This window comes from Planococcus citri, chromosome 2 (genome assembly GCF_950023065.1).
Source record: "Planococcus citri chromosome 2, ihPlaCitr1.1, whole genome shotgun sequence".
In the NCBI taxonomy this organism is placed as follows: domain Eukaryota; kingdom Metazoa; phylum Arthropoda; class Insecta; order Hemiptera; family Pseudococcidae; genus Planococcus; species Planococcus citri.
In genome coordinates this window covers 74,560,770-74,584,229 of record NC_088678.1, presented here as the reverse complement: position 1 = coordinate 74,584,229, position 23,460 = coordinate 74,560,770, and the positions used below count along the sequence as shown (strand labels likewise).

The following is a 23,460-nucleotide window of genomic DNA, read 5'->3' as shown; positions in this document are numbered from 1 at the left end:
TAAATTTACCAACTCTAGTTGCGTAGAAGTCGATGAAACGCGTAAGATACACGATATCATCAACGACCATTTGCTTAAAACATCGGTAACAGTCAGTGTTAGCGACGTAGAGATCGTACCTACGATTCAGCAAGATGTACGTAGTTCGGTAGAGCCAGCTCCTGGGTGCTCATCTTGGGTAAACCCGGATGAGTTGAGCGAAGCCGAACGTAGCGGTGAAATTCACGTTGATCGTAGTATGATTGATACTTCAGCTACCGACGATCGATCCAACGATTTTGCTGATTTTGCATTGGCTAGCGACTAGCGTCGATGATTTATCGTACGAACAAGCTCTGAATGGTCCAGAAGCGAAGTACTGGAAGGTAGCGATCGACGAAGAGTTAAAGGCGATGAAAGTAAAAGACGTTTGGTATCCGGTATCTGAAAGTAGCGTAAAAAGTGAAAATTATTCGAAGGTAGACAGTAAGCGGGGTTTGAAAAAAAAAATCAACTCGAATGGTGGGGTAAAGTATAAAGCGCGATTGGTTTTAAGTGGTTTTAAAGATAGTCATTTTTACGAGTTAGATGAAATATACGCGCCAACCCCAAACCAACCGATCATTCGATCGATGCTAAATCTTGCGGTAGTTAATCGTTGGCAATTATGCCAATTGGATGTTAGCACAGCGTTCTTGAACGGTGACATAAATCGTAATGTCATGTTCAATCCACCTAAAGGGACTAACGAAGAGAAAGGAGTAGTATACGTTTTGAAGAGATCGTTATACGGTCTCAAAACAAGTCCGAAGTCCTGGAACGCTAAGCTAAACTCGTACCTGTTATCGTTGGGTTTTTCTAGAAGCAAAGTAGCCCCTTGTGTTTATTTTGATTCAGAGAATCCGCTTCGATGTGTGTTCGTTGTTTACGTCAACGATTTTCTTATCACAGGATGCGATGATCGTCTTATCGAGTGGTTGGTTAAGAGTCTGAATGAGCGTTTTGGAATCAGAGACCTGGAACAATGCAAGAAGTTTATTGGTATGGAAATTTGTCATAGTAAGAATCAGTTAGAGATTCATCAAAACACGAATATCGAACAGTTAGTTAATGAATATGGGCTGTCTAATTCGAACAGTATTTCAACTCCAATTGAACCGAACTTGAAGATTACTAATCTCAAGCTCGATAAAAGTTTCGAAACCAAAGTGAGAGGTCTCTTAGGAAGTTTAAGTTACATTGCAAGAGGAACACGTCCTGACATTGCGTATGCTGTGAACTTCCTAAGCAGATACCAGCACTTGGCAAATAAGGAGCTGTTCGAATACAGCAAGCGTATATTAAGGTATTTATGTAGTACGTTAAACGTGAAACTTACCTACGTAATACCTGAATTCGTCGATAAACACTCTGTAAGAGTGTACGTAGATTCAGATTTCGCCGGTGATTGTTTAGATAGGAAGTCAACGTCTGGAATTTTCATATTGCACTATGGCAATGTAATTGACTGGGTAGTCAAGAAACAAAATTGTGTAAGTCTTTCGTCGTGTGAGGCTGAATATGTCGCTTTAAGTACGTCTGGTAAGGAAGTCTTGGCATGGCGAAATTTATTTCTTGAGTTGGAAGTTCGTATTGACACCGTTCCGGTGTATTGCGATTCTAACGCAGCTATTGCTGTTGCGAATACGGTCGAATCAAAACGTACCAGACATATAGATGTCAGTTATCACCATATTCGCGATCTGATTCTAAAAAATGTGATCTATCTACAAAAAGTTTCATCGATAGATCAACTGGCTGATTTACTAACGAAAGCCACTACCCGTACGGTGTTCGAACGTTTATGTAAAATATTGTATCGCGTTTAACTATTGTGTTCGAGTCGATTTTTATAACTTTTAAGTTGAAATTTTGCTGTAAAAAATATTTTTTGATCGTAGTGTTTACAAACACCGGTAATGATAAGAAGCAACAAGTTTTTCGTTTTATTAAATGGTACGCGTGTTAGGGAAAATATTTTTATGGTGGGGTGTTGGCAAAATTGGTCTCGTAACGATAACTGTAACGTTTTAGTTTGATAACTTTTTAGTTTTTTATTTTTAAATAAAAAGTAAACTTCGGTTTCGCGATATAAATATTGTTGGTTACATATTAAGTGAAATTTTGTCCTTTTCGTAAAATCGCGTAAACTGTTGGCTGTTAAATTATCGTCGTATATTCGTTGTTTTCGTTAGGTTTTAAGTTCGTTCGCGTTATTATTGATTTAATCTTCGAGTTGTAAAGTTATCAAGTCGAGCATAAAGCTCTGTTTTTGTTGTTGTTATTTTCCTTCGGGTCAATAACCTAGAATTAAAAATAAATCTTTTATTTTTATTCTGTGTAAGATGTCTGTTCGATTTGTTCGAGTTAATTGATGTCTAGTAGTCAGGTATTTTCCAGTCAAAGGGAATTTATCGTACACCATTGTCTTAGTTTTTCAGGGGTTGAAAATTTTGAAGGGGGCAGAAAAAAATTGGGGGAGGGGTGACATGGCTGAATTTGTTTTCAAAACTTGCTCATACCCTAAGGTATAACATATAATTTTCTCAAGGTCCCAAAGTGTGGTGCAACATGGTCAAAAAAATAAAGTTTGAAAAAAAACACGTATCTCCCATACTACCGCGCGTTTTGTGAACACTGTTCCACGGCACCACCGTGAGAAAACTTCATCGATCGCGCGCTCTCAAACTTGGATATTTTTTTGAGAACCCTATTGAAATACTATAATAATTGCATTCAAAATTTTTTTGATGAATATTCTGTAGGGTGGTGTGGTGAACAACCGAGGCATACCTACGAGAATTTTCAACCCTCTCCCTTCATATTTACCCCTCAAAATTGCGTTTTTCAACTTATTTTATGCTATATACGTATTTACTAACAAAATGAAAATTGCAAGGTACAATTTTTGCATGTATTTTTGACCCAAAAGTATCATATATTTTTTTCGAAATTTTTGTTTTTGTGCGTTGCGGTGAAAAATAGAAAAAATGGGTCGTAGAGGGGGTAAAATGAGAATTTTGGGAAAATTAAATATTAATGAATGAGGTGTCATTTCCGCATGATTCGATATCGCTGAACACGAATATGACGTCAGATTTTCTGCTACACTAATCTAACCCCTCCAGAGCCTTCGCCTCCCCACCTCAATTTTACCAGATATTTTTGAAATAAAGTTACTTTGATTTCGTTTTACTCACATCCAACCTCACCCGGGGGGGGGGGCGGTGATGCTCTGAAGGACGCCGGTAAACGTAAAACAAAATCCGACGTCTGTTTTTGCGTTTAGATTACTTGCAAAATGCAAATGACACAAACATCATTAAAATAACTTTATTTCAAAAATATATCTGTTAAAAATTGAGGTGAGGGCGAAGCGGTATCTAATTGTTTTGTAAAGAATGTTTTTAAAAACTAGGTACCAATTTTGGTAAGTTTTCTGAATTTTTCACTTTTTTTTTCATTCGAGCCGAACAACCCGAATACGATAAAATAATATACTGCTACTTTTTTTTGCTCTTATCAATCCCACAAATGTATTGGACATATAATATGTATATGAAAGATAATGAACGACCTTCGGGTTAATTTTAAGGTTACAATGAACATTTCAAAATTACATTGACTAAGGGGGTTTAAAAATATCGCCATTGTTTTCTACAAACTCAAGTACGATAGTACTTTTTTTCGCCTGCGTTTTTAGTTAGTTGTTACACTAGTTATACCTATCTACCGATATAATTTCAGCAAGTGAGAATAAACTACTTCTTATGATATTTTCCGTTTTATGAATATTATTGTTATTATTGTTATTAATGTTATTCATTTTGCTCATATTTTTAGCATTGCAAAAAACATGAAGCCATATTTGTTTTCGTTTTTGTTCGCTATACTGTTGGTTGTTCTTTTACAACTTATAGCAATGTCAGAATCTCACGATTCAGTTGAAGTATGTGCGGAGTTTGAGTTGGACGGAAAACGCTGTAAATGTGCTGAGGGTAGATAATTAAGGCTAATATAGAATATATTTACTCGCTAAGAATCTGACATTTTGTTTTATTACGAAGTCTTCAAAAATATGTAATACAGATTTAGATAGACCTATAAATGCTACCGTTACTTTTTTATTTATTGGGTATACCTATCTATTTAGATATCTCAGTTATTTTCTGTCAAATATGTTGGTACATTTCCGTATGATATTTTCAGGAAACATAACGAGTATTCTAACGCGAAAAAAACTTGAAGTAGGTATTGTAAACTGCCCTAATTTCGGACACCGAATAGGTAGTTTACTAAATTGACCTATAGAAAGCTGAAATTTGAGATATAGCATATTTTCGTCAGGCCAAATTAATTATAAATGGTTTCGAGCCGTTTTGAGTAGTTCTGGAGCCTTCAGCAGATTTTTTTAAACTTGAAATTTTCATAATATTTTATCAAATGACATTGGAAATCCGAAATTCACGCTGCACTCCAACTTAAGCACGCTATTAAGCCAACTGTTTCTGGGTTTGAGTCATTTTGCAGACTCTAGCAATTTTTTGAAAATTCTTGGAGCCTCCGGTAGATTTTTGAAACTTTACATGCCAACAAAATTTCATCGAATTACATTTCGAAAGCGAGAATTCATTCTGTGAAGGTGTGAACTGATTTCAAATTTCAATACGCCATGAAGTCGACTGTTGGGGGATTTCAAGCCGTTTTGGAGCCTCCAGCTATCTTTTGGAAACTACTGGAATCTCCAGCAGTAGATTTTTGAAACTTAAAATTTCTACGAAAGATAATTCGGACAGATTTTGTTATATTTTTTGAGAAAACAGAAGTTTTAAAAAAAATTTCTGGAGGTTCTAAAACATTGAAACTGCCTTCAACCTCGGAATAGTGTCTAAAATAGACTGTAAACTGAATTTCTTGCTTCTATATAGGTACCTACTGCAAACGGAGGTGGAACGGTAATTTTGATAACTTTCAAAGAAGTATGAAATCGATGGACTAAAATATGTTTCAGACTGGAACACACAGATTTTGATAAAAATAACGGCCGCCTCATCGGCCACGAACGTCCAAAAACCAGGAATTTTCATAAAGTCGCTAGTGGCTCTAAAATTACCTACTTTTGAACCCACCTCCAGTCGACTTAATAGCGTGTTGAAATTGAAGTGGAGAGTGAGTGTCGGATTTACAACTCTGTTAGGTAAATTTCGAGCATTGAAAATCTGCTGGAGGCTCCAAAACTACTTGAAACCTATCTGCAGTCGACTTCATAGCGTATTGAAATTAGTTTACAGAATGAATTTTGTGAAAATTCAAAGTTTCAAAAATCGGCTGGAGTCTACAAAATGTCTTAAACTCGCCAGTAGTTGACTTGATAACGTGTTTAAGTTGGAGTGCAGTGTGAATTTCGGATTTCTAACTTTTCTCTCTAAATTTATGCCCTCTACCACTTAAGCACGCTGCATGGTTTGGGCCTGTTTTTGAGATGACTTGTTTTTTTTTTTTTTTTTTTTTTTGTAAAACACTTTGGATGCACTAGGCGCCGAGGGTTTAAAATCTGACGTCATATTCGTGTTCAGCGTCACCAAAAACATATCATTCCATGTGTCGCACGAACAAAACGCTTTTTTAAACTTTTACCCCCTTTGGGAAGGTGCTGGGGGCCGTGGATGGTGTCCTATCCAAAATCTAACGTCATATTCGTGTTCAGCGTCGTCGAAAACATACAATTCGATATATAACAAGCCCCAGATTTTCTTTCGAAAGTTTCACCCAAAGTTGGGGGTGGCGGTGCTCCCTCTCCGTCAAGAGTTCCATATCGAAACCTAAATATTTCGAAAAAGTATCAAAATGTACATCTATGGAAATTTTTTCAAAATTTTAAATGGTAGCTCTCACTTACAGCGCCATTTTGAAATTTGAACTTTCAAATTGAAAGTTCAACTTTCAAATTACTTAAAAAGTTCAAAATTCAATGCCCTTTCGAACTGTGAAATCACTTATTGATCGAAGTATATTAGTTTTGGAGGAATGGGCTGCTGAAGTTGAGTACCTCGAGACAATGTGATAATAATGGAGGGCCCCACCCGCCCCCTGAGGCGGCTGGTACCAAACTGATTGCGGCTTTCTTACTTACTGGGTGGGTAGATATTGTAAAAAAAAAATTGAGCGAAATCAAAGGACATGACCCAAAAACGTTGGTTGAGTTGACATCAGGGCTGTAAGGTAATTTATGTTGGTAAATTACCGCGGTATTTTACCATATTTTACGGTATTTTACCAAAAGTTTATTACCATATTTTACCATAATTTACCAAAAAGCCGAATTGAACACTTTTTTTTCCATCTTTCCTTCATAAATTTCCAAATTTCCATGGAAATTTATGATTTGAAAGTTACCAAAAATTTTCCCCATAAATTTCCAAAAAATATCCATGGAAAATTTCCTATAAAAAACAGATGAAAATTTACTTCAGAGGCAGGTCAGAAGTTCAGAACTTTGAAGTCAAACTACAAATTACTCTTCATATACAAATTGGTAAAATACCATAAATATCGTAAAATACTGTATTTTACCGTATTTTACCGCCGTATTTTACCAGCGAATAAATTACGGTAATTTTACAGCTCTGGTTGACATGGAATGACCCTAGAGTAATATTAACTATTCTAAGTATAATCTACAGCTTCACCCCAAGATTAAGACAAGGGACGGGAAGGGGAATGGGGGGAGGTGAGACGGATTGTTGACCCTGACCCAAACTTCTAAGCGGTTGCCTAAGGCATGATCCCTGCCACGTTCCAGGAGTCGTTATTCACACGTAACGTATCTGTCTAACAGCAAACCAAGCCCCCAACCTGTCTCAGGGTGAAGTATGAAGGGAGAGAAATTTCGCCTAGGGGTGGTCCCAACAAGTTGGGGCCCCTAGTTAAAGGCCACGAGGTACATTGGGTTATTTGTGGGGTGGTTAGTGGCTAGTGCACTTGCTACTGGCTTCTCACCGACCGCCCACATGAAAAGATTGCTATTATTCTACTAAGTTACCACTATATACATAATACAATTTTAATTATCTTCATCCAGATTTGTCTTCAAACTCGACATCTGGATATTTCGGTTTCTTTTTTTCTTCTGGGTTATATATTTTTTTGTTTGGTAAATAAAAATGAAAAAATGAAAAATACAATAATACAAGTATTAAAAAGTTATTTACAATTGAGGAGGTTAGTGACAAAGTTAGACAAACGCCCGCGCCACCGCCACTTCCAAAAAAATCGAGTTAGGTATTGATTCTTATAGAATTTTTAACGCTCTTTTCATTGCCGAGGTCCGTTACTTACAAAATAGTTCATAAAAGGGTACAAAACTCAGTCAAAGTTTTGCCTCAAAAACTTTGAACGCATATTTCACCCTTTTATGGACTACTTTGTGAGAAACGGACCTCGGCAATGAAAAGAGCGTTAAAAATCCCATAAGAGTCAATACCCAACTTCATCCACACTTCACAGTAAGGTAGAAAATTCAGCGCTGCATATTTTTGTACTAGATAAAAAACCTCAATTTTCTCGAAACTACGAGTAACTTCATGGCGTTTGTCTAACTTTGTCACCAACCTCCTCAATTAAATTTAAGGGCCATACCTATACAAACTACTATCTACACTGAAACCCTATCTACAGAGTGCCCAGAAATATCAAGTACCTACCCCAAAGAAAGTTTGTCATTAAAAATATACCTAGGTTGGCAACGCGAAATAGATGCATATGATTGGTGGAATGTTATCTCTCCAGTCCAACAACCAATCATGTGCTATCATTATTATCATTCACTGTGACCAACCAAAGTATTTTAGTAGAAAACTTTTTTATGGGTACTCGATATTTCTGGGCACCCTGTTCATGCATTTGAATATATATGAGGTGGAAAATGCATAGGTATTTATATTTCTTTGGCACTGACCACTGACCACTTCTTACAATCTAATTAAGAATAAAAATATCTATTTACATCTTAAATCTATACTCTATAGTCATCTTCAAGGTTCAGGTCTTCATCTGGCTTTCTGCTTTTCCTGGAGGCTGCAGGCCCAGACTGTGATTGGAGTATTCCTGAAGAACTCGATTACCGAGTGACTTACCAGGCTCCAATCCAGCTGGTCTCGTCCGCAGCCTCTGTGTTAGGTGACGCATCCAGGGACTGTCATCCTGAAGTTTCATCAAATATACTGTACAGGCAAATCCATAGGCTTAAATCTCTTCTAAGGTAGGTAAATGAAAATTTTTTTCCTGGGAAATTTCATTTTTTGTGCAGTGGTCCTTGGTCCTTTTGTCGTACCTAAGTGCTAATGTTTATAGATAACAATTCCAAGCTTCATTTTCTCTTTTTTTTCACTAGATATAGATAATGAAAAATGATAACTGCAATAATAAAAATTGTAAAGTAAAGTAAAATTTGACAAAATTTGTTCAAAAATTTTACCCGAATAAAGAATTTGAAAGAAAGAACGAAGAACTAACAAAAAAAAAAAAAAAAAAAAACAGTGGAATTTTTTACGTTTTTGTTCTTGTTCCTGTTTCTTTATTATTGCTGGTCTTTTAAAATTGCTTCGTGCAGTCTTCAAGTACCTATAGGTATTTGTAGAGAAAATTTTTTGTAAAGAAAGGTGCTAAAAACTATTTGGCAAGTTTTCTGAACTTGTCACTTTTTTCCACTTTTGAACCGAACAACCTGTGTACCATAAAATAATATCATACTGTTCTTTTTTGTTTTTATCAATCCCAGTCCCACAAGCACAAATGGGTTGGAAATTGTAAAAGAAAGATAATGAACGACGTTTCTGGTTCATTTTAAGGTTACAACGAACATTTCAAAATTACACTGATTAAGTCGTTTAAAAATATCACCATTGCTTTCTATAAATTTTTTATGATACCTATGTAGGTACCTACTTTTTTTCGGCTGCGTTTTTACTTTTTAGTGAAGTTGTTACACGAGTACTTACCTAACCAACTGGTACCTACCAATATAATTTCAGCCCATGAGAATAATACCAGTACGTGTACCTATTTCACTACATCTTGGATGATATTTTCCGTATTATGAATACGAGTAAGTAATTAAGTATGTATTACCTATTTGTTAATGTTATTCATTTTGCTCATTTTTAGCGTTGCAAAAAACATGAAGCCATATTTGTTTTTGTTTTTGTTCGCTGTACTGTTGGTTGTTCTTGTACAACTTATAGCAATGTCAGAATCTCACAAACCAGATGCAGAATGTGCTCAGCATATATTGCAGGGAAAAAGCTGTCCATGTTTGCAGGGTAGATAATTTATCCGATGGTAAAAAATGTGTGTATATCTCGTATTAACGCTAATATAATATTAAAATAATACTTTAATAAGAATCTGGTATTTTATTTTATTACGAAGTCTTCTAAAATAATACAGATTTAGATAGACCTATACATGCTACCTACCTTCAACTTTTTTATTTATTGGGTATATCTATTTTTGTAGATGCCCTATATTATTAGATATTTTCAGTCAAACAAGTAGGTTATTTTCTGTATGATTTCTTCAAGAAACATATCGAGTATTTTAACACGAAAAAAACTTGAGGTACTGTCAACTGCCCTAATTTCAGACACCGCCGGATAGGTAGATAATTTTGCAATTGACTAGTTGGAATATTGAAATTGAAAGGGAGAGTGAACTACGGATTTCCAACTCATTCGGTAAAGTTTTATGGAAATTTCGAACCATCGAGCATTAAAAATCTGCTGGAGGCTCCAAAATGACTTGAACTCGCCAGCAGTCGACTTAATAACGTACTTAATTTGGAATGCAGCATAAATTTCGGGGTTTCAACTTTATTTTATGAAATTTTGAGAAAATTCTAAGTTTCAAAAACCTGCTGGAGGCTCCAGCAATTTTCAAAAATCTACAGGAGACTCCAAAATGACTCGAACCCACCTGCAATTGACATGTTGGAGTGTTGAAATTGAAGGGGAAAGTGAATTTCGGTTTTCCAACTCTGTTCGGAAAAATTTATGTAGAAATTTCGACGATTGAAAATCTGCTGGAGGCTCCAAAACGACTGAAATCCACATACAGTTGACTTTATTGGGTATTGAAATTAATTTGCAGCGTAAATTTCGACTTTCTTACCCCATTTGATGAAATTTTATGAAAATTTCAAGTTTCGAAAATCTGCTGGAGGCTCCAAAAATTTAGAAAAAAAATCACCGGAGTCTCCAAAATGACTCAAACTCACCAGCAGTTGACTTAATAACGTACTCATGTTGGAGTGCAGCAAAAATTTCGGTATTCCAACTTCATTTCAGGAAATTTCAACTTTCAAAAATCTGCTGGATGCTCCAGCAATTTTCAAAAAGTCGCTGGAGGCTCCAAAATGACTCGAACCCACCTGCAATTGACTTGTTGGAGTGTTGAAATTGAAGGGGAGAGTGAATTTTGGATTCCCAATTCTGTTCGGTGAAGTTTTATGAAAATTCCGAGGATTGAAAATATACTGGAGGCTCCAAAACGACTGAAACCCGCATGCAGTTGACTTCATATCACATTGAAATTAATTTGCAGCGTAAATTTCAACTTTCTAAACCCATTTGATGAAATTTAATGAAAATTTCAAGTTTTGAAAATCTATTGGAGGCTCTAAAAATTTTCAAAAAATCACTGGAGTCTCCAAAATGACTCAAACTTACCAGAAGTTGACTTAATAACGTACTCAAGTTGGAGTGCAGCAAAAATTTCAGATTTCTAACTTCATTTCAGAAAATGTCAAGTTTCAAAAATTTGCTGGAGCCTCCAGCAATTTTCAAAAATTTGCTGGAGCCTCCAGAAATTTTCAAAAAGTCGCTGGAGGCTCCAAAATGACGTGAACTCTCCTGCAATTGAATTGTTGGAATGTTGAAATTGAAGGGGAAAGAGAATTTCGGATTTCCAACTCTGTTCAGAAATGTTTTATGGAACTTTCGAGGATTGAAATCTGCTGGAGGCTCCAAAATGACTTTAACTCGCCAGCAGTCGACTTAATAACGTATTTAAGTTGGAGGGCAACAAAAATTTCGGGTTTCCAACTTCATTTGAGAAAATTTTGAGTTTCAAAAATCTGCTGGAAGCTCCAGCAGTTTTCAAAAAAGTCGCTGGAGGCTCCAAAATGACTTAAACCCACCTGAAATTGACTTGTTGGGAGTGTTGAAATTGAAGGGGGTGAATAAATTTCGGATTTCCAACTCTGTTCGGTAATGTTTTATGGAAATTCCGAGCATTGAAAATCTGCTGGAGGCTCCAAAACGACTGAAACCCACATGCAGTTGACTTCATTGCACATTAAATAAATTTTCAGCGTAAATTTCGACTTTCTAAACCACTTTGATGAAATTTCATGAAAATTTCAAGCTTCGAAAATCTGCAGGAGCCTTCAAAAATTTTCAAAAAATCACTTGAGTCTGTAAAATGACTCAAACTCACCAGAAGTTGACTTAATAATGTACTCAAGTTGGAGTGCAGCAAAAATTTCGGATTTCTAACTTCATTTGAGAAAATTTTAAGTTTCAAAAATCTGCTGGAGGCTCCAGCAATTTTAAAATGACTTGAACCCACCTGCAATTGACTTGTTGGAGTGTTGAAATTGAAAGGGTGAGTGAATTTCAGATTTCCAACTCTGTTCGGTAAGGTTTTATGGAAATTTCGAGCATTTAAAATCTGCTGGAGGCTCCAAAACGACTGCGAAACCCACATTCAGCTGACTTCATTGCGCATTGAAATTAATTTTGAGCGTGAATTTCGACTATCTAATCGCATTCGATGAAATTCTATGAAAATTTCAAATTCCGAAAATCTGCTGGAGGCTCCAAAAACTTTCAAAAAAATCACTGAAGTCTCCAAAATGACTCAAAACTCACCAGCAGTTGACTGAATAGCGTGCTTAAGTTGCGTAAACTTTGGATTTCCAAAATCATTGATAAAATTTTATAGAAATTTCAAGTTTTAAAAATTTGCTGGAGGCTCCAGAACTGTTCAAAACTACTAAAAACCTTTTCCAATCGATTTTCCAGGACGAAAATAAGGTATATTCCAAATTTCAGATTTCTAGGTCAATTTGGTAAAATTTTGATTTTTTCCTCATTTTTGGCCAAAATTTGATTTTTAAAAATTCACCAAAAACCGAAAAATGCACTTTACCACTTGAAATTTTGACTGGTGATAAATTTTTGCACGCTCTTTCGATCTAGCTTTGTCCAGTTCAAAAATTTCGTCTGAGTCCTATGTTGGAAAGCAGAATCTGCGATTTCGGCTGACCTATCAATCAAAATGGCCGCCATTTTGTAACCAAGGCCAATTTTTTGGGCATGTTTGCCTTAAAATATTTTTTAGGATGTCTCCTTTAAAAAAAAAAATATGCCAAGTCCCACCAGCCAGATTTTTTATGTATGAGTTGGGAAAATTGAACCAGTCCAGTTGTACTTTTTGAGCAATAGGTGTATATGTATAAAAATTAATCCAATGATTTTTCCTTTTTAGCAGTAATTTCTCCTTCAATTTCAAAAAATAGCATACTTATACATTTTGAAGGATTTTCAGAAAAGTACCTTAAACTTTGATTTTCCATGCCTAAAATTCTATTCTTGATGCCCCCTTCTTGACAAAATCCTGGCTACTCCACTCAGCGTATTTAATTCCCCCTCCCCTCCTTATCATACGATAGGCTTTCGTTTCTTTACAGTAAAAAATTCCAATACCGAAATCGATACCTACCTAAGTTTATATTCAACCCAAGTAAAATTTAAAAATTTAAACTAACAGGTGTTAGGTGTATGTTTACTTGACCTACAACCTGCCAACCTGCCAATGTAACGCTTCATTAAATAATCAGTTTTCCGTCCCCTTCGTGTTTTTTTCATCTTCCCCCACGATAATATTGTCGACTAATGGATGGCTTCGCAGGCTTCGTCGCAGTATAAAGTTAACGACGAGCTGCGATTTTCACTCAGTTTATACTGTTACACTTTTGGAAAAACAACCGAAAGCAGGCGAAAGTCGAACGAAAGTAATCGAACAATTGGCTCCAGTCAGACTGTGATCTGGTTCGTTCATTCCTCTATAAATAAGCGTTAAAATTTTACCAGTTGTAATTTTTTTATTTTATTCGATGTTAATTTTTTCATTCCACTTATTCACGGTCGTTGGTCTCAAATTAACGAGGTGATCGTTTTGTGTTTCAGTTTTTAGCTGATAATTTTCTGTGGTTATTTTTGGTGTTGGTTTATTTGAACGTACACCTAGTAGAAGTCAATCATGTGTTCTGATTTTTTTTATTACGACTACACTCAGGTAAGAACTTGGATACCTACCTACCGATTACCTATCTACTTTTTTTACTTTTGCTTTCGAGTTGATTATTTACCTATTTATCTATTTATTATTAAAGGAAAAACAAACTCCAACTTTGATACCTGCGACTGTATTTGAAGCTAGCTTCGATGCTGAAACTTTAAAAAATGCTTTGAAAGATGATCTCGATGAAGACGCCATCATCAATGTGCTTACTAACAGAAGTAATCGTCAACGATTGGAAATCGCAGCAGAATTTAAAAAACTATTCGGAAAGGTACCTACCTACATTTCTTTACACTCGAATAAATTTCACCATCATTTTAATCATTTTTTACACGTTTTATGGCTTCGTTATTCTTTACAGGAATTAATTTCCGAATTAGAAGACGAGCTTTCGGGTGATTTCAAAAAACTAATGGTAGCATTGATGAAACCACCGGCCGAATTTCTAGCCAAAGAACTCCATAACGCTATTTCAGGAATTGGAACGAATGAAAAAACACTCGTAGAAATATTATGTACAGCTACCAACTTACAAATTAACTACATCAAGACCGCGTATGAAAAAAGTATGACTCGTTTTGCGATAATTAAACAATTTTTTATGTACCCGACTCGACTCGACTCGCGAGTACGACAACACACAATATTGATAACGATGAAATCGGAATTTTTTATTATTCGATTACGCTTTATTTACGTACACACTTTAAAAAATATATTTTTCAGAGTATGAAAAACCCTTGGCGGAAGATTTAGCAGATGACACATCAGGCAGTTTTCAACGTTTGCTCGTATCATTGCTAAGTGTAAGAGTGAAATTATTTAACCGATAATGATACTTATACTCGTACATATAATTAAGTATTTCGACCTTGGACTTGTTTTAATTAACGTTAGGTATTTTTTTTCCAACTCCTTGCATACTTATAGGCCAAGAGATCAGAAATTGAGAAAGTCAACGAGGAAGCTGTCAATCAAGATGTTAGTGATTTGGTAGCCGTGGGTTTGGGTTCAAAATCGGGCGACGAGGAGTCAATATTTAATACGATCCTGTGTACTCGTAGTTACACTCATTTGCGTAGAGTTTTCCAACAGTATCGTCAAATTGCTCAGTGCTCTGTGAACGATGTTATCGAGGAGGAGTTCAGCGGAGATGTGAAGATCGGAATGTTGGCGATTGGTGAGATTTGAGATCAATTCATTTGGTTAAGGTTTCTTAATAGCATATACCTACCTGCCTAGATTAATTAATGCATCAAAAATGGAATTCTTGGTGGAAATTGAGAGCAACTGGTTACGAAAAACTTGATTTCTGACTACCATCAAATTTCCAAAAATCGATAGAAAAATATTTTCCAAATTTTAAAAACATTTCCAAAATCGTTGAGGAATAATTACAAATTTTTTCAAGTGAAAATTTTTTATTTTTTTTCATTTGTCACTGAAAAAGAGCACAAAATCAAATTTCAAGAAAGCCTCAAATTTGAAAAAAAAATCACATAACATTTTTAATAACTTTTGCGAGTCAAGAACGGATTAAAGTAATGTAAAAACTGCCAAAAAACAACAACAACAACAACAAATCACTGAAAATCACTAAAAACTTACAACATTTCAGCAACGTTTTCACAATATGCACAAAAAAATTATTAAAATAATTTGAAACACTCAAGAAAAACAAGATTAAAAACCATTGAAAATTTACCAAAAACTGCTGTTTTATGAAACCTTCCCAGAATGCTTAAAAAGGATGTTGAAAACTCGTAAAAATGATGTAGGCTAAAAATACTTTTTGAAAAAATCATTAAAATTTCTGAAAATTACCAAAAAATTATGAAATATTGCCAAGTAGTGGAGGCAAATTAGCATATTTCGAAAATAAAAACATTTTTGGCTACCCAAGCTTTTATGATGAAAAATTGTCAAGGGTGGTCCCCTGAATAAATCCTGAGAACTACCACCCCACAGACCCCTAGCTATTTTTTTTATGGGGGTTGAACCCCCCCAAAATGGGTTTTTGGCACTTTTATCCTCAGGGGTGGATTTTACGTCGAATATAGCTTTATTTTTGAATTCTACGTTAAATTTCCGATCTAGTGATATATCAACTGTCCTTGTATCCCCAAGGGGGGTGGGGCTAGAACCATTCAAATTTGAGGGGTTTTCTAAAAAACACAAAAAGGCTATCGGCGCATAAGAGGGGTGAAATGGCGCCCGAGAGCGTTCGGGTTGATACTAGCATGGAAGGTGGGTACCATCGAGAAACCACCACGTGAAAAATTACAGATCGACACCACCTCCCCTTTTTGGGGAACCCCCCTTTTCTGAAATTTCAATAACACTTTTCTCAGCCCCATATTAACCGATTTTGAAAATTTTTCAGTATGTTATGTATATTCTTGATAAGTATCCCCACAAAAATTTTCAACCCCCTCCCCTCATATTTACCACTCAAAATAGCGCTTTTCAGCTCATTTCAGACTTTTTAACAATAGTAAAATTTGAGGGGGCCAAGTGCTCTGGAGAGGGCTAGATGAGTGTAGCAAAAAAACTGACGTCATATTCGTACTCAGTGGTATCGAATCATAAGAAAACGACACCCTACTTATTAATACTTAGTGATTTCCCCAAAATTCGCATTTTACCCCAACCTTCCCTAAAACACATTTTTACACCATGTTGAGGGGTAAATATGAGGGGAGGGGGTTGAAAATTTTTGTGGGGATACCTATCAAGGATATACATTAAATACTGAAAAATTTTCAAAATCGGTTAATATGGGGCTGAGAAAAGTGTTACTGAAATTTCAGAAAAGGGGGGTTCCCCAAAAAGGGGAGGTGTTGTCGATCTGAAATTTTTCACGTGGTAGTTTCTCGATGGTACCCACCTTCCATGCTAGTATCAACCCGAACGCTCTCGGGCGCCATTTCACCCCTCTTATGCGCCGATAGCCTTTTTGTGTTTTTTAGAAAACCCCTCAAATTTGAATGGTTCTAACCCCACCCCCCTTGGGGGTAGAAGGACAGTTGATATATCACTAGATCGGAAATTTGACGTAGAATTCAAAAATAAAGCTATATTCGACGTAAAATCCACCCCTGAAGATAAAAGTGCCAAAAACCCATTTTGGGGGGCTCAACCCCCCATAAAAAAATTAGCTAGGGGTCTGTGGGGTGGTAGTTCTCAGGAATTATTCAGGGGACCACCCTTGACAATTTTTCATCATAAAAGCTTGGGTAGCCAAAAATGTTTTTATTTTTTCTTATTTGCCTCCACTAAAGAATAAGTACCTAATCATTTTTTGTAGTTAGAATTATCAAAATTACGGGTTCTTTTTGATCAAAATTCCTAAAAAGAGTAGTTTTTTTTGGTCAGAATTGCAGAAAAAAATCTTTTTTGTCAAATTTTCAGATAGTCTTGCTTTCATGCGGCAAAAAAACTGTTTTTCTTTTTGTCAAAAAGCGAAATTGCAAAAAGAAAAATCGTGTTTTATACTGACTTACCTATCAGAAAAATTAAAATATTTTACTTTTTGCCAAAATTATCAGAAGTCCTGATTTTCTGTCAAAATTGTCAAAAAAACAACTTTTATTTTCTCAAAATTCCCAAAAAAATGTTCTTTCTGCCAAAAATATTTTTTTTGGCCTAGATTTCCAGAAATTCTTGTTTTCTTTTTTGTCGCCATAAATTTACCTTTTGTTTCTAGATTACAAAAAAATAAATCAGTGTAAAAATCCGTTTTTTTTTGTTGTCAAAATCGTAAAAATAAAAAAATTTTATCATGTTTTCCAATATATTGCAGGAATCTCCTACTTTTTTGTAAATACTGTAAAAAGAACCCATTTTCTGACAAAATATTGCATCAAAATTGCTGCCAAAAAGTTATATTTTTTCAAAAGTCGTAAAAAACCTCGTTTTTTGACCAAAATTCAGCTTTTTTGAATTTTTCAAATTTTCAAAACTCCACCAAAAATTTTGAAAAAAATAATAAAACTTAAAGTTAAGGACCTGAAATTTTGGCTACACGAGTCTTATAGGACTCCAGCTTGGTTTCGTTCAAATCGAAGAGCGTCAGTTCAAAAGAGCCTAAAATATTTAGATTATGATAAGTGTCACCTTTTTTTTTATCACGTGTTGGTATGTTTTATAAAAGCGTCTAACTACAGTCCAGTCATTAGTACAAAGAAATTGGATCTAATTTTAATGACGAGGTACTTGGAACTTGATGATAGATATTTTTTCATGGAATTTTCATCAAGCTCATATGAGCATTTTGTGATAAAAATTATGTACTCTTTTCTGTAGGTACCTAGGCCTATCTTGTTGATTGAAAACATCCTTTTTGCTCATCAATTTACTATGAAGTAATTTTTATTGAATTAATCATCCATGATTGAATTTTGCATTATAATAATGATGTTATCTTTTATCGATTTTCTGTGATACTTGATAGAAGTCATCCAAGCTCATTTTTTTTCACTACCGCATTTTTCTATTGGTTTTAAGGACAAATCATAATTATGACAAATACAGGCAATACAGCTCATTCATTTCTGCAGGAAAAGTTGGTAAACATTTTACATCTCTTTATTCACGACAATTTTTTCCAATTCAAACATTTTTTGAGTAGCGCCTCGCTGCATGGATAAAATTTTAAACACATTTTTCTCGAAAATATGTTTTTTTTTGGCACTGCCATGGGAACCTTCTCAACTAAAGTGGCACTATACGATTTGAAAGAAACGAATCTATAGGTATCGAAAAAGCATGTCCTAAAACCCCCGTATCCAAAATTTCAAGTCATAAAGTTCATAATTATTATTTAGATTTTTGGAGAATAAAAATTTTAAGAAGTGGTTTTGAAGTAATTTTTACAATTTTTGATAAATTATAATTTTTTGTGAAAAATGAACCATAATGTGAATAATTCCTTCAATTCAACTCCAACATATCAGCAATTACTAGTTTTGGATCATTCTGGAGCTTCCAGCGCTACTTCAATAGGTATTCTCCAGAAATTTCTAATCACTGTATTAGAGGGGCCAGAAATGAATTTTGAGACTTACGACTTGGGTCGGTGCTTATTGGACACTCTCTCTACCATTTCAGGTGTTTACCTCGAAATTTCGAGAGTGTCAGTTTACTTTAAAGCTGCATTTTTGACCAATTTGTAAATTCCAGAATTTCCAAAAGTAAATTTTTCGATTTTCAAAATCCAAATTTCAACTAAAACCAAGGTTAGGTATAAATTATATTTGAAAATATTTCAAAAATCCATTTTTTTAAAGATTTACTTATAAATTTTGGAAATCAAAACCACAATTTTCTCAGAAAAATTTTTTTATCAGAGCATAAAGACTCATACCTAGAGAATCTCTTGAAAATTAAAAAAAAAACAAGAGAATTTAGGGTTCTTGGGAAGTTTTGAATTCACAAAATGTGTTCAAAAATTGAATGAATTACGTACTGAAAAAAAAATATTGAATTGATCAGTTATTACCTATTTAAAACTTCTTTCCCAAAAACCTCATCACGACCACAGATAGACATTTTATTTTGGCTCAAGTGCAGGAAATATTATTTTGCAAGGGGCACGAATTTCCTAGAAAAACATTTTAAAATGTCAAAAAATATATTTTTTTACTCAAAAATGGCTCTTAAAATACGTTGGAAGATAATTTTTTTTAAACGAAAGTACTAAATTTACCGTAGGTATGTCAAAATTGCACTTTCAAACGAGATTGAAATTAAAATCTGGCCACAAACCTGATTTTCGGGATTGACTTTTTTCAAAAAATGTTTTAATTTTTAAACTACATTTTGGAAAAGAATTTTGGTAAATTGAAAAAAAAAATGCTGCCGCCCCAAAAGCGCATATTTCTAAAACGATTTCATTATCTATAGAAAATTAAAATGAAAAATGTATGATCTTGAACAAACCGTATATAGGTATAGGTATCTATGTATTTGGATGACATTTTTTTGGGAAACTGGAATTTTTAAAAAATTGTTGAAGGCTCCAGAACGGTTCAAAGTCCCATTCAATCGACTTAGTAGTTATAGTACATTACATATATTAAAATTATCCTATAAAATAATATTTAGCTTACCAACTTCATCATTTTGCTGGAATTTTGAGGAAATGTCATCTTTATAGAGACTGTAGATCTGCTCAAAACGGTTCGAAATGGTTTCCAATCGATTTGCTAGGTCAAAAGTAAGCTACAAACCAAATCCAAGTTTTCTAGGTTAATTTGGCAAAAATTTGATCTCTTATATGTACTCCTACTCGTATTTTTGACTAAAATTTAAATTTTTCAAAATTCGCCAAGAATCGAAAAATGCACTTTCGCACCTGAAATTCCGACTGACGAATTATTTTTGCATTCTCTTTTGATTTCGTTTTAATGCAATTTGATTTATGGAATTAGGTATTGCCATTTTCATCCATAAGTTTCTCAACTTCTCATATTGCTATGTCCCAATTGTCCCATTCCCCTTTAATTAATGAAATAGGCAACTCTAATAACGGCACCAAAGATCGTTATACCTATTGTGCTACCAATCAAAATGTGTATACCTAATTCTATTTTTTTCTTCATGTTTGACAGTATATTCCATGGAACATAAATCCGCGTTCTTCGCTGAACGTCTGCACGATGCAATGGTCGGGATTGGAACCAATGATCGTCAATTGATCAGAATAATCGTCTCCAGATGCGAAGTTGATATGTTTGATATCAAACAAGAATACAAAAAACGCTACCATAAATCTCTGGAAGAAGATATTACCGTAAGAATTTTTTGTTTTTTTGAAACAGAATAAGAGAGGAGGAGAAGGAAGTTTTTTCATAGAATAACTGATGGGTGAATTGAATAGGTGAAAATTATTTTATAAGTAGATGAGTACCTACAATTATTTCTTTATTTTTTTGCAGGATGATACATCTGGATATTATAGAAAAGCATTGCTATCCTTGATCGAGGACTAAACGTTTTTGATGACTTGAAAGTATCCTACCTATTTTCATCTGTTACAATTTACAAACCTCTTAAACTGTTTATGCTTCATTATTATTGAAAACTAAAAAGCTCATAGAGTCATAGATCGTGGATATTTTAGATTCATGGCTCACATTAATTTTCAATTATATTTGATACTGTTTTTCACAGTTTTACAAATTACCGCCTTTTTTCTGCTGATTTTTTTTTCTTTATATTATAGATATGGTAGGTACCTACCTAAGTACCTATATAAGTGAATTCCTATACCATCGTCATTTTCCAATAACTAGGATTTTATTTATTTATTTGTTTGAAAATCCGCTATTTTTCATGAATTTTATGGGTAGGTTCAGGTAATGGCTGAATGCTCATTTGTGAAATTTCAATTTATTTTATTATATTTTTATTTGGTATTACTTACCTACATTTATTTTTAGAAAAAACATGTGCTTTATTCATCTGATTTTTCTTCGTTACTTGTATGCATTTTTTAAATCATAATAAATTCTTTAATTAAAACGAGTTTCTTTATCGAACATAAGACGCATCATTTCTAGAGCAGGCAAATAGGTAGCGGTTTTAAAAAGGAAAAAATTGGCACAATATAAATTTTTTCTTCGGAAATGTGTTCATATGGATGCTCTGAACTACCAAAAAAACCGATCCTCCTACCCCTGGAGCTAATTGTTTAGAGATTTAAAACCGGTTGCGATTCACATTTTTTGCGTTTTACTCCGCAAATATTAGATTTACGAGAAAAACTACCATGACGAGAAATGTTCCCCTTCAAATTCTCAATAATTTGATACTACTCTCGATTCCCATACCTCAAAGGGGGGGGGGGGGGTGTAAAAAAAAGGGTGGAAAGAGTAGGTGTTTCAAAAAAGGTCAGTCCAATAAATTAATCAAAGTTACCACTTAATATCATTCGTTTTCGCTCAAACTTTTTTTTACAAAGTCCACACACCTAACTACCAATGAAACCGCCATTGATTGGTTTTCAACCCTTCCCGGTGGTTGGTGGGGGGGGGGGGGTGCTTGATGTTTTAAGTAACACACAACTGAATCATGTATTCGAAAAACAAATCTGGATCTGGACATGCGATATATCGAATAGTATGTTTTCGAGGTTGCTGAATACGAAAATCTACTTATTTTCTGGGTCTAACCTCTCGAAGCCCACCTGTGCCCCAAAAAGGGGGTCCAAATTTTGAAAAATTTCGAAAAGTCGAGTGATATATCGAATGGTATGTTTTCGAGGTCGCTGAGTACGAATATAAACTTACTTTTTGGGTCCAACCCCTCGAAGCCCCCCTATGCCCCAAAAAAGGGGTCAAAATTTTGAAAAATCGTGAAAATTCGAGTGACATGTTGATATTGAATGGTATGTTTTCGAAGTCGCTGAGTACGAATATGACCTTATTTTGGGCTCAACCCCGCAAACCTCTCAACTGCCTCAAAAAAAGGCAAAATTTTGAAAAATCGTGAAAAATCGAGTGACATATCGAATGGTATGTTTTCGAAGTCGCTGAGTACGAATATGATGTTATTTTTTGCCCCAACCCCACAAAGCTCCCAACTACCCCAAAAAAAGGGTCAAAATGTTGAAAAATTGTGACGTCGTGTGATATTAGTACGGGTACCACGGCGAAAATTTCAAAAAGAGTGCAACCCAAAAGATATAGAATTTTCGCGATATTCCCTCGAAAGGGGACCATTTCCCGACCCCAAAACCACCATTACATTTTTGAGATCGAATTGCAAAACCGATTCAGGGGTTCCCAAAGTAGTGAAAATTGAGCACCTCTGTTGTCATCTGTTTCAGCCAATAAATCCTGACGAAATGGTAGTAGAGGGCTGGTTGTGGTCTCAAATAACTCATATTGGATCACTCTTGAAATATCTACCCACGACCTTTCTCATTGAGTGATACTCAACATTTCAGTGGTTCCCAATGTTGAACTTTTAAATTTCAAGTTTCTCAAGTAACGCATTCAAACGAATATTGTCGGTAAATAAATTTTGCAATTGAAAAATATTTCGAATAAAAAAGTTGCGGAATTTCATGACGATTTCAAAAATGTGTCATTTTTATTTTTAGCATCGATAGGGGCTGTGATAAGGGGGGTGGAACGTCAAAAAATGTGATGTACAGCAAAGTTTCATTTGAACCTGAATTTGCAGTTTTGAGCTATTGAACTGTTGACTTCAACCAAACTTGAGATTGTTGAGATTGTTCTCGATACAGGCCGCCACCATCCACTTCCCCCACGTCCCACCCCCCTCACAAAAGCTGTAGAAATGCGCTCTTGAACCGGAAATTTTTTTCCAATGAGGTTGTGCTGTGACATTGTTGCAGACTCCAAATGAACTTTTAAGATAGTCCACTATGTATGTAGCCCCAATCCACATCTTCCTCCCCTCCCCTCCCCTCTAAAGCTTTAATAACCACTCTTCAACCTGAAATTGCTTTTCTTATGAAGTTATGCATGCTGTTAAATTGTGCACTCCAAGTGAACTTTGAGAGATTCTTTATGCGTGTAGTCACAATCCACCCCTTCCCCCCAGCAACGCCCCATTATCATGGAAAGTACATTATGGTTGTGTCGTTGAATTTTACCCCAAAAATCGCTTAAACGCCTTGCTTTTTAAGCAGGACATTGCCTTGAAATGTTGTCAACATTTTCCCAAAAAATGTCACTTTTCAGTTTTAAAGCTGCAGAGTAGCCTCATTTTTTCTACGAAAATCGTAATTGCCACTTATTTACGAAGAGTCTCACTTTTTGCCGAAAATCAACAAAAATCCTCGCTTTTCACTCAAATGTTCTTGAACTTGAAAATTATTTTTTTTACGAGGTCGTGTCATTGAATTGTTGAATTTGGCTTCAACTTGTGATAATATGTAATGCATGTAGCCACTATTCTTTCTCCCATCCCTTCACTCCTTTTACACGTAAGATGAAAAAATAATATACCTATTGCACTAACTATAAAGCATTCCGGAAATTGTAATATTTTTACAAAAAAAATTGACATTTTTTTCACACGTTTATCGGCAAATTTCTCCCTTTCCCA

The 23,460-nt window shown here is 34.9% G+C and overlaps 1 protein-coding gene and 1 long non-coding RNA gene across 2 annotated transcripts; both read left to right on the top strand.

The window, feature by feature from the left end:
* The first annotated feature begins 8,653 nt into the window (after positions 1-8,653).
* LOC135834457 (uncharacterized) lies at positions 8,654-9,422 on the top strand. Its single transcript, XR_010556675.1, has 2 exons — positions 8,654-9,124; positions 9,184-9,422. It is a non-coding gene; the product is annotated as an uncharacterized LOC135834457 (long non-coding RNA).
* A 3,565-nt stretch (positions 9,423-12,987) lies between these two features.
* Positions 12,988-20,904, top strand: LOC135837707 (annexin-B12-like). The gene is made up of 8 exons (XM_065353074.1): positions 12,988-13,127; positions 13,266-13,374; positions 13,472-13,651; positions 13,742-13,946; positions 14,107-14,186; positions 14,311-14,560; positions 19,992-20,173; positions 20,319-20,904. The coding sequence occupies exons 2-8, from the start codon at positions 13,339-13,341 to the stop codon at positions 20,370-20,372; spliced, it is 987 nt and encodes a 328-aa protein (XP_065209146.1). The 5' UTR covers positions 12,988-13,127; positions 13,266-13,338; the 3' UTR covers positions 20,373-20,904.
* The last annotated feature ends 2,556 nt before the right edge of the window (positions 20,905-23,460 follow it).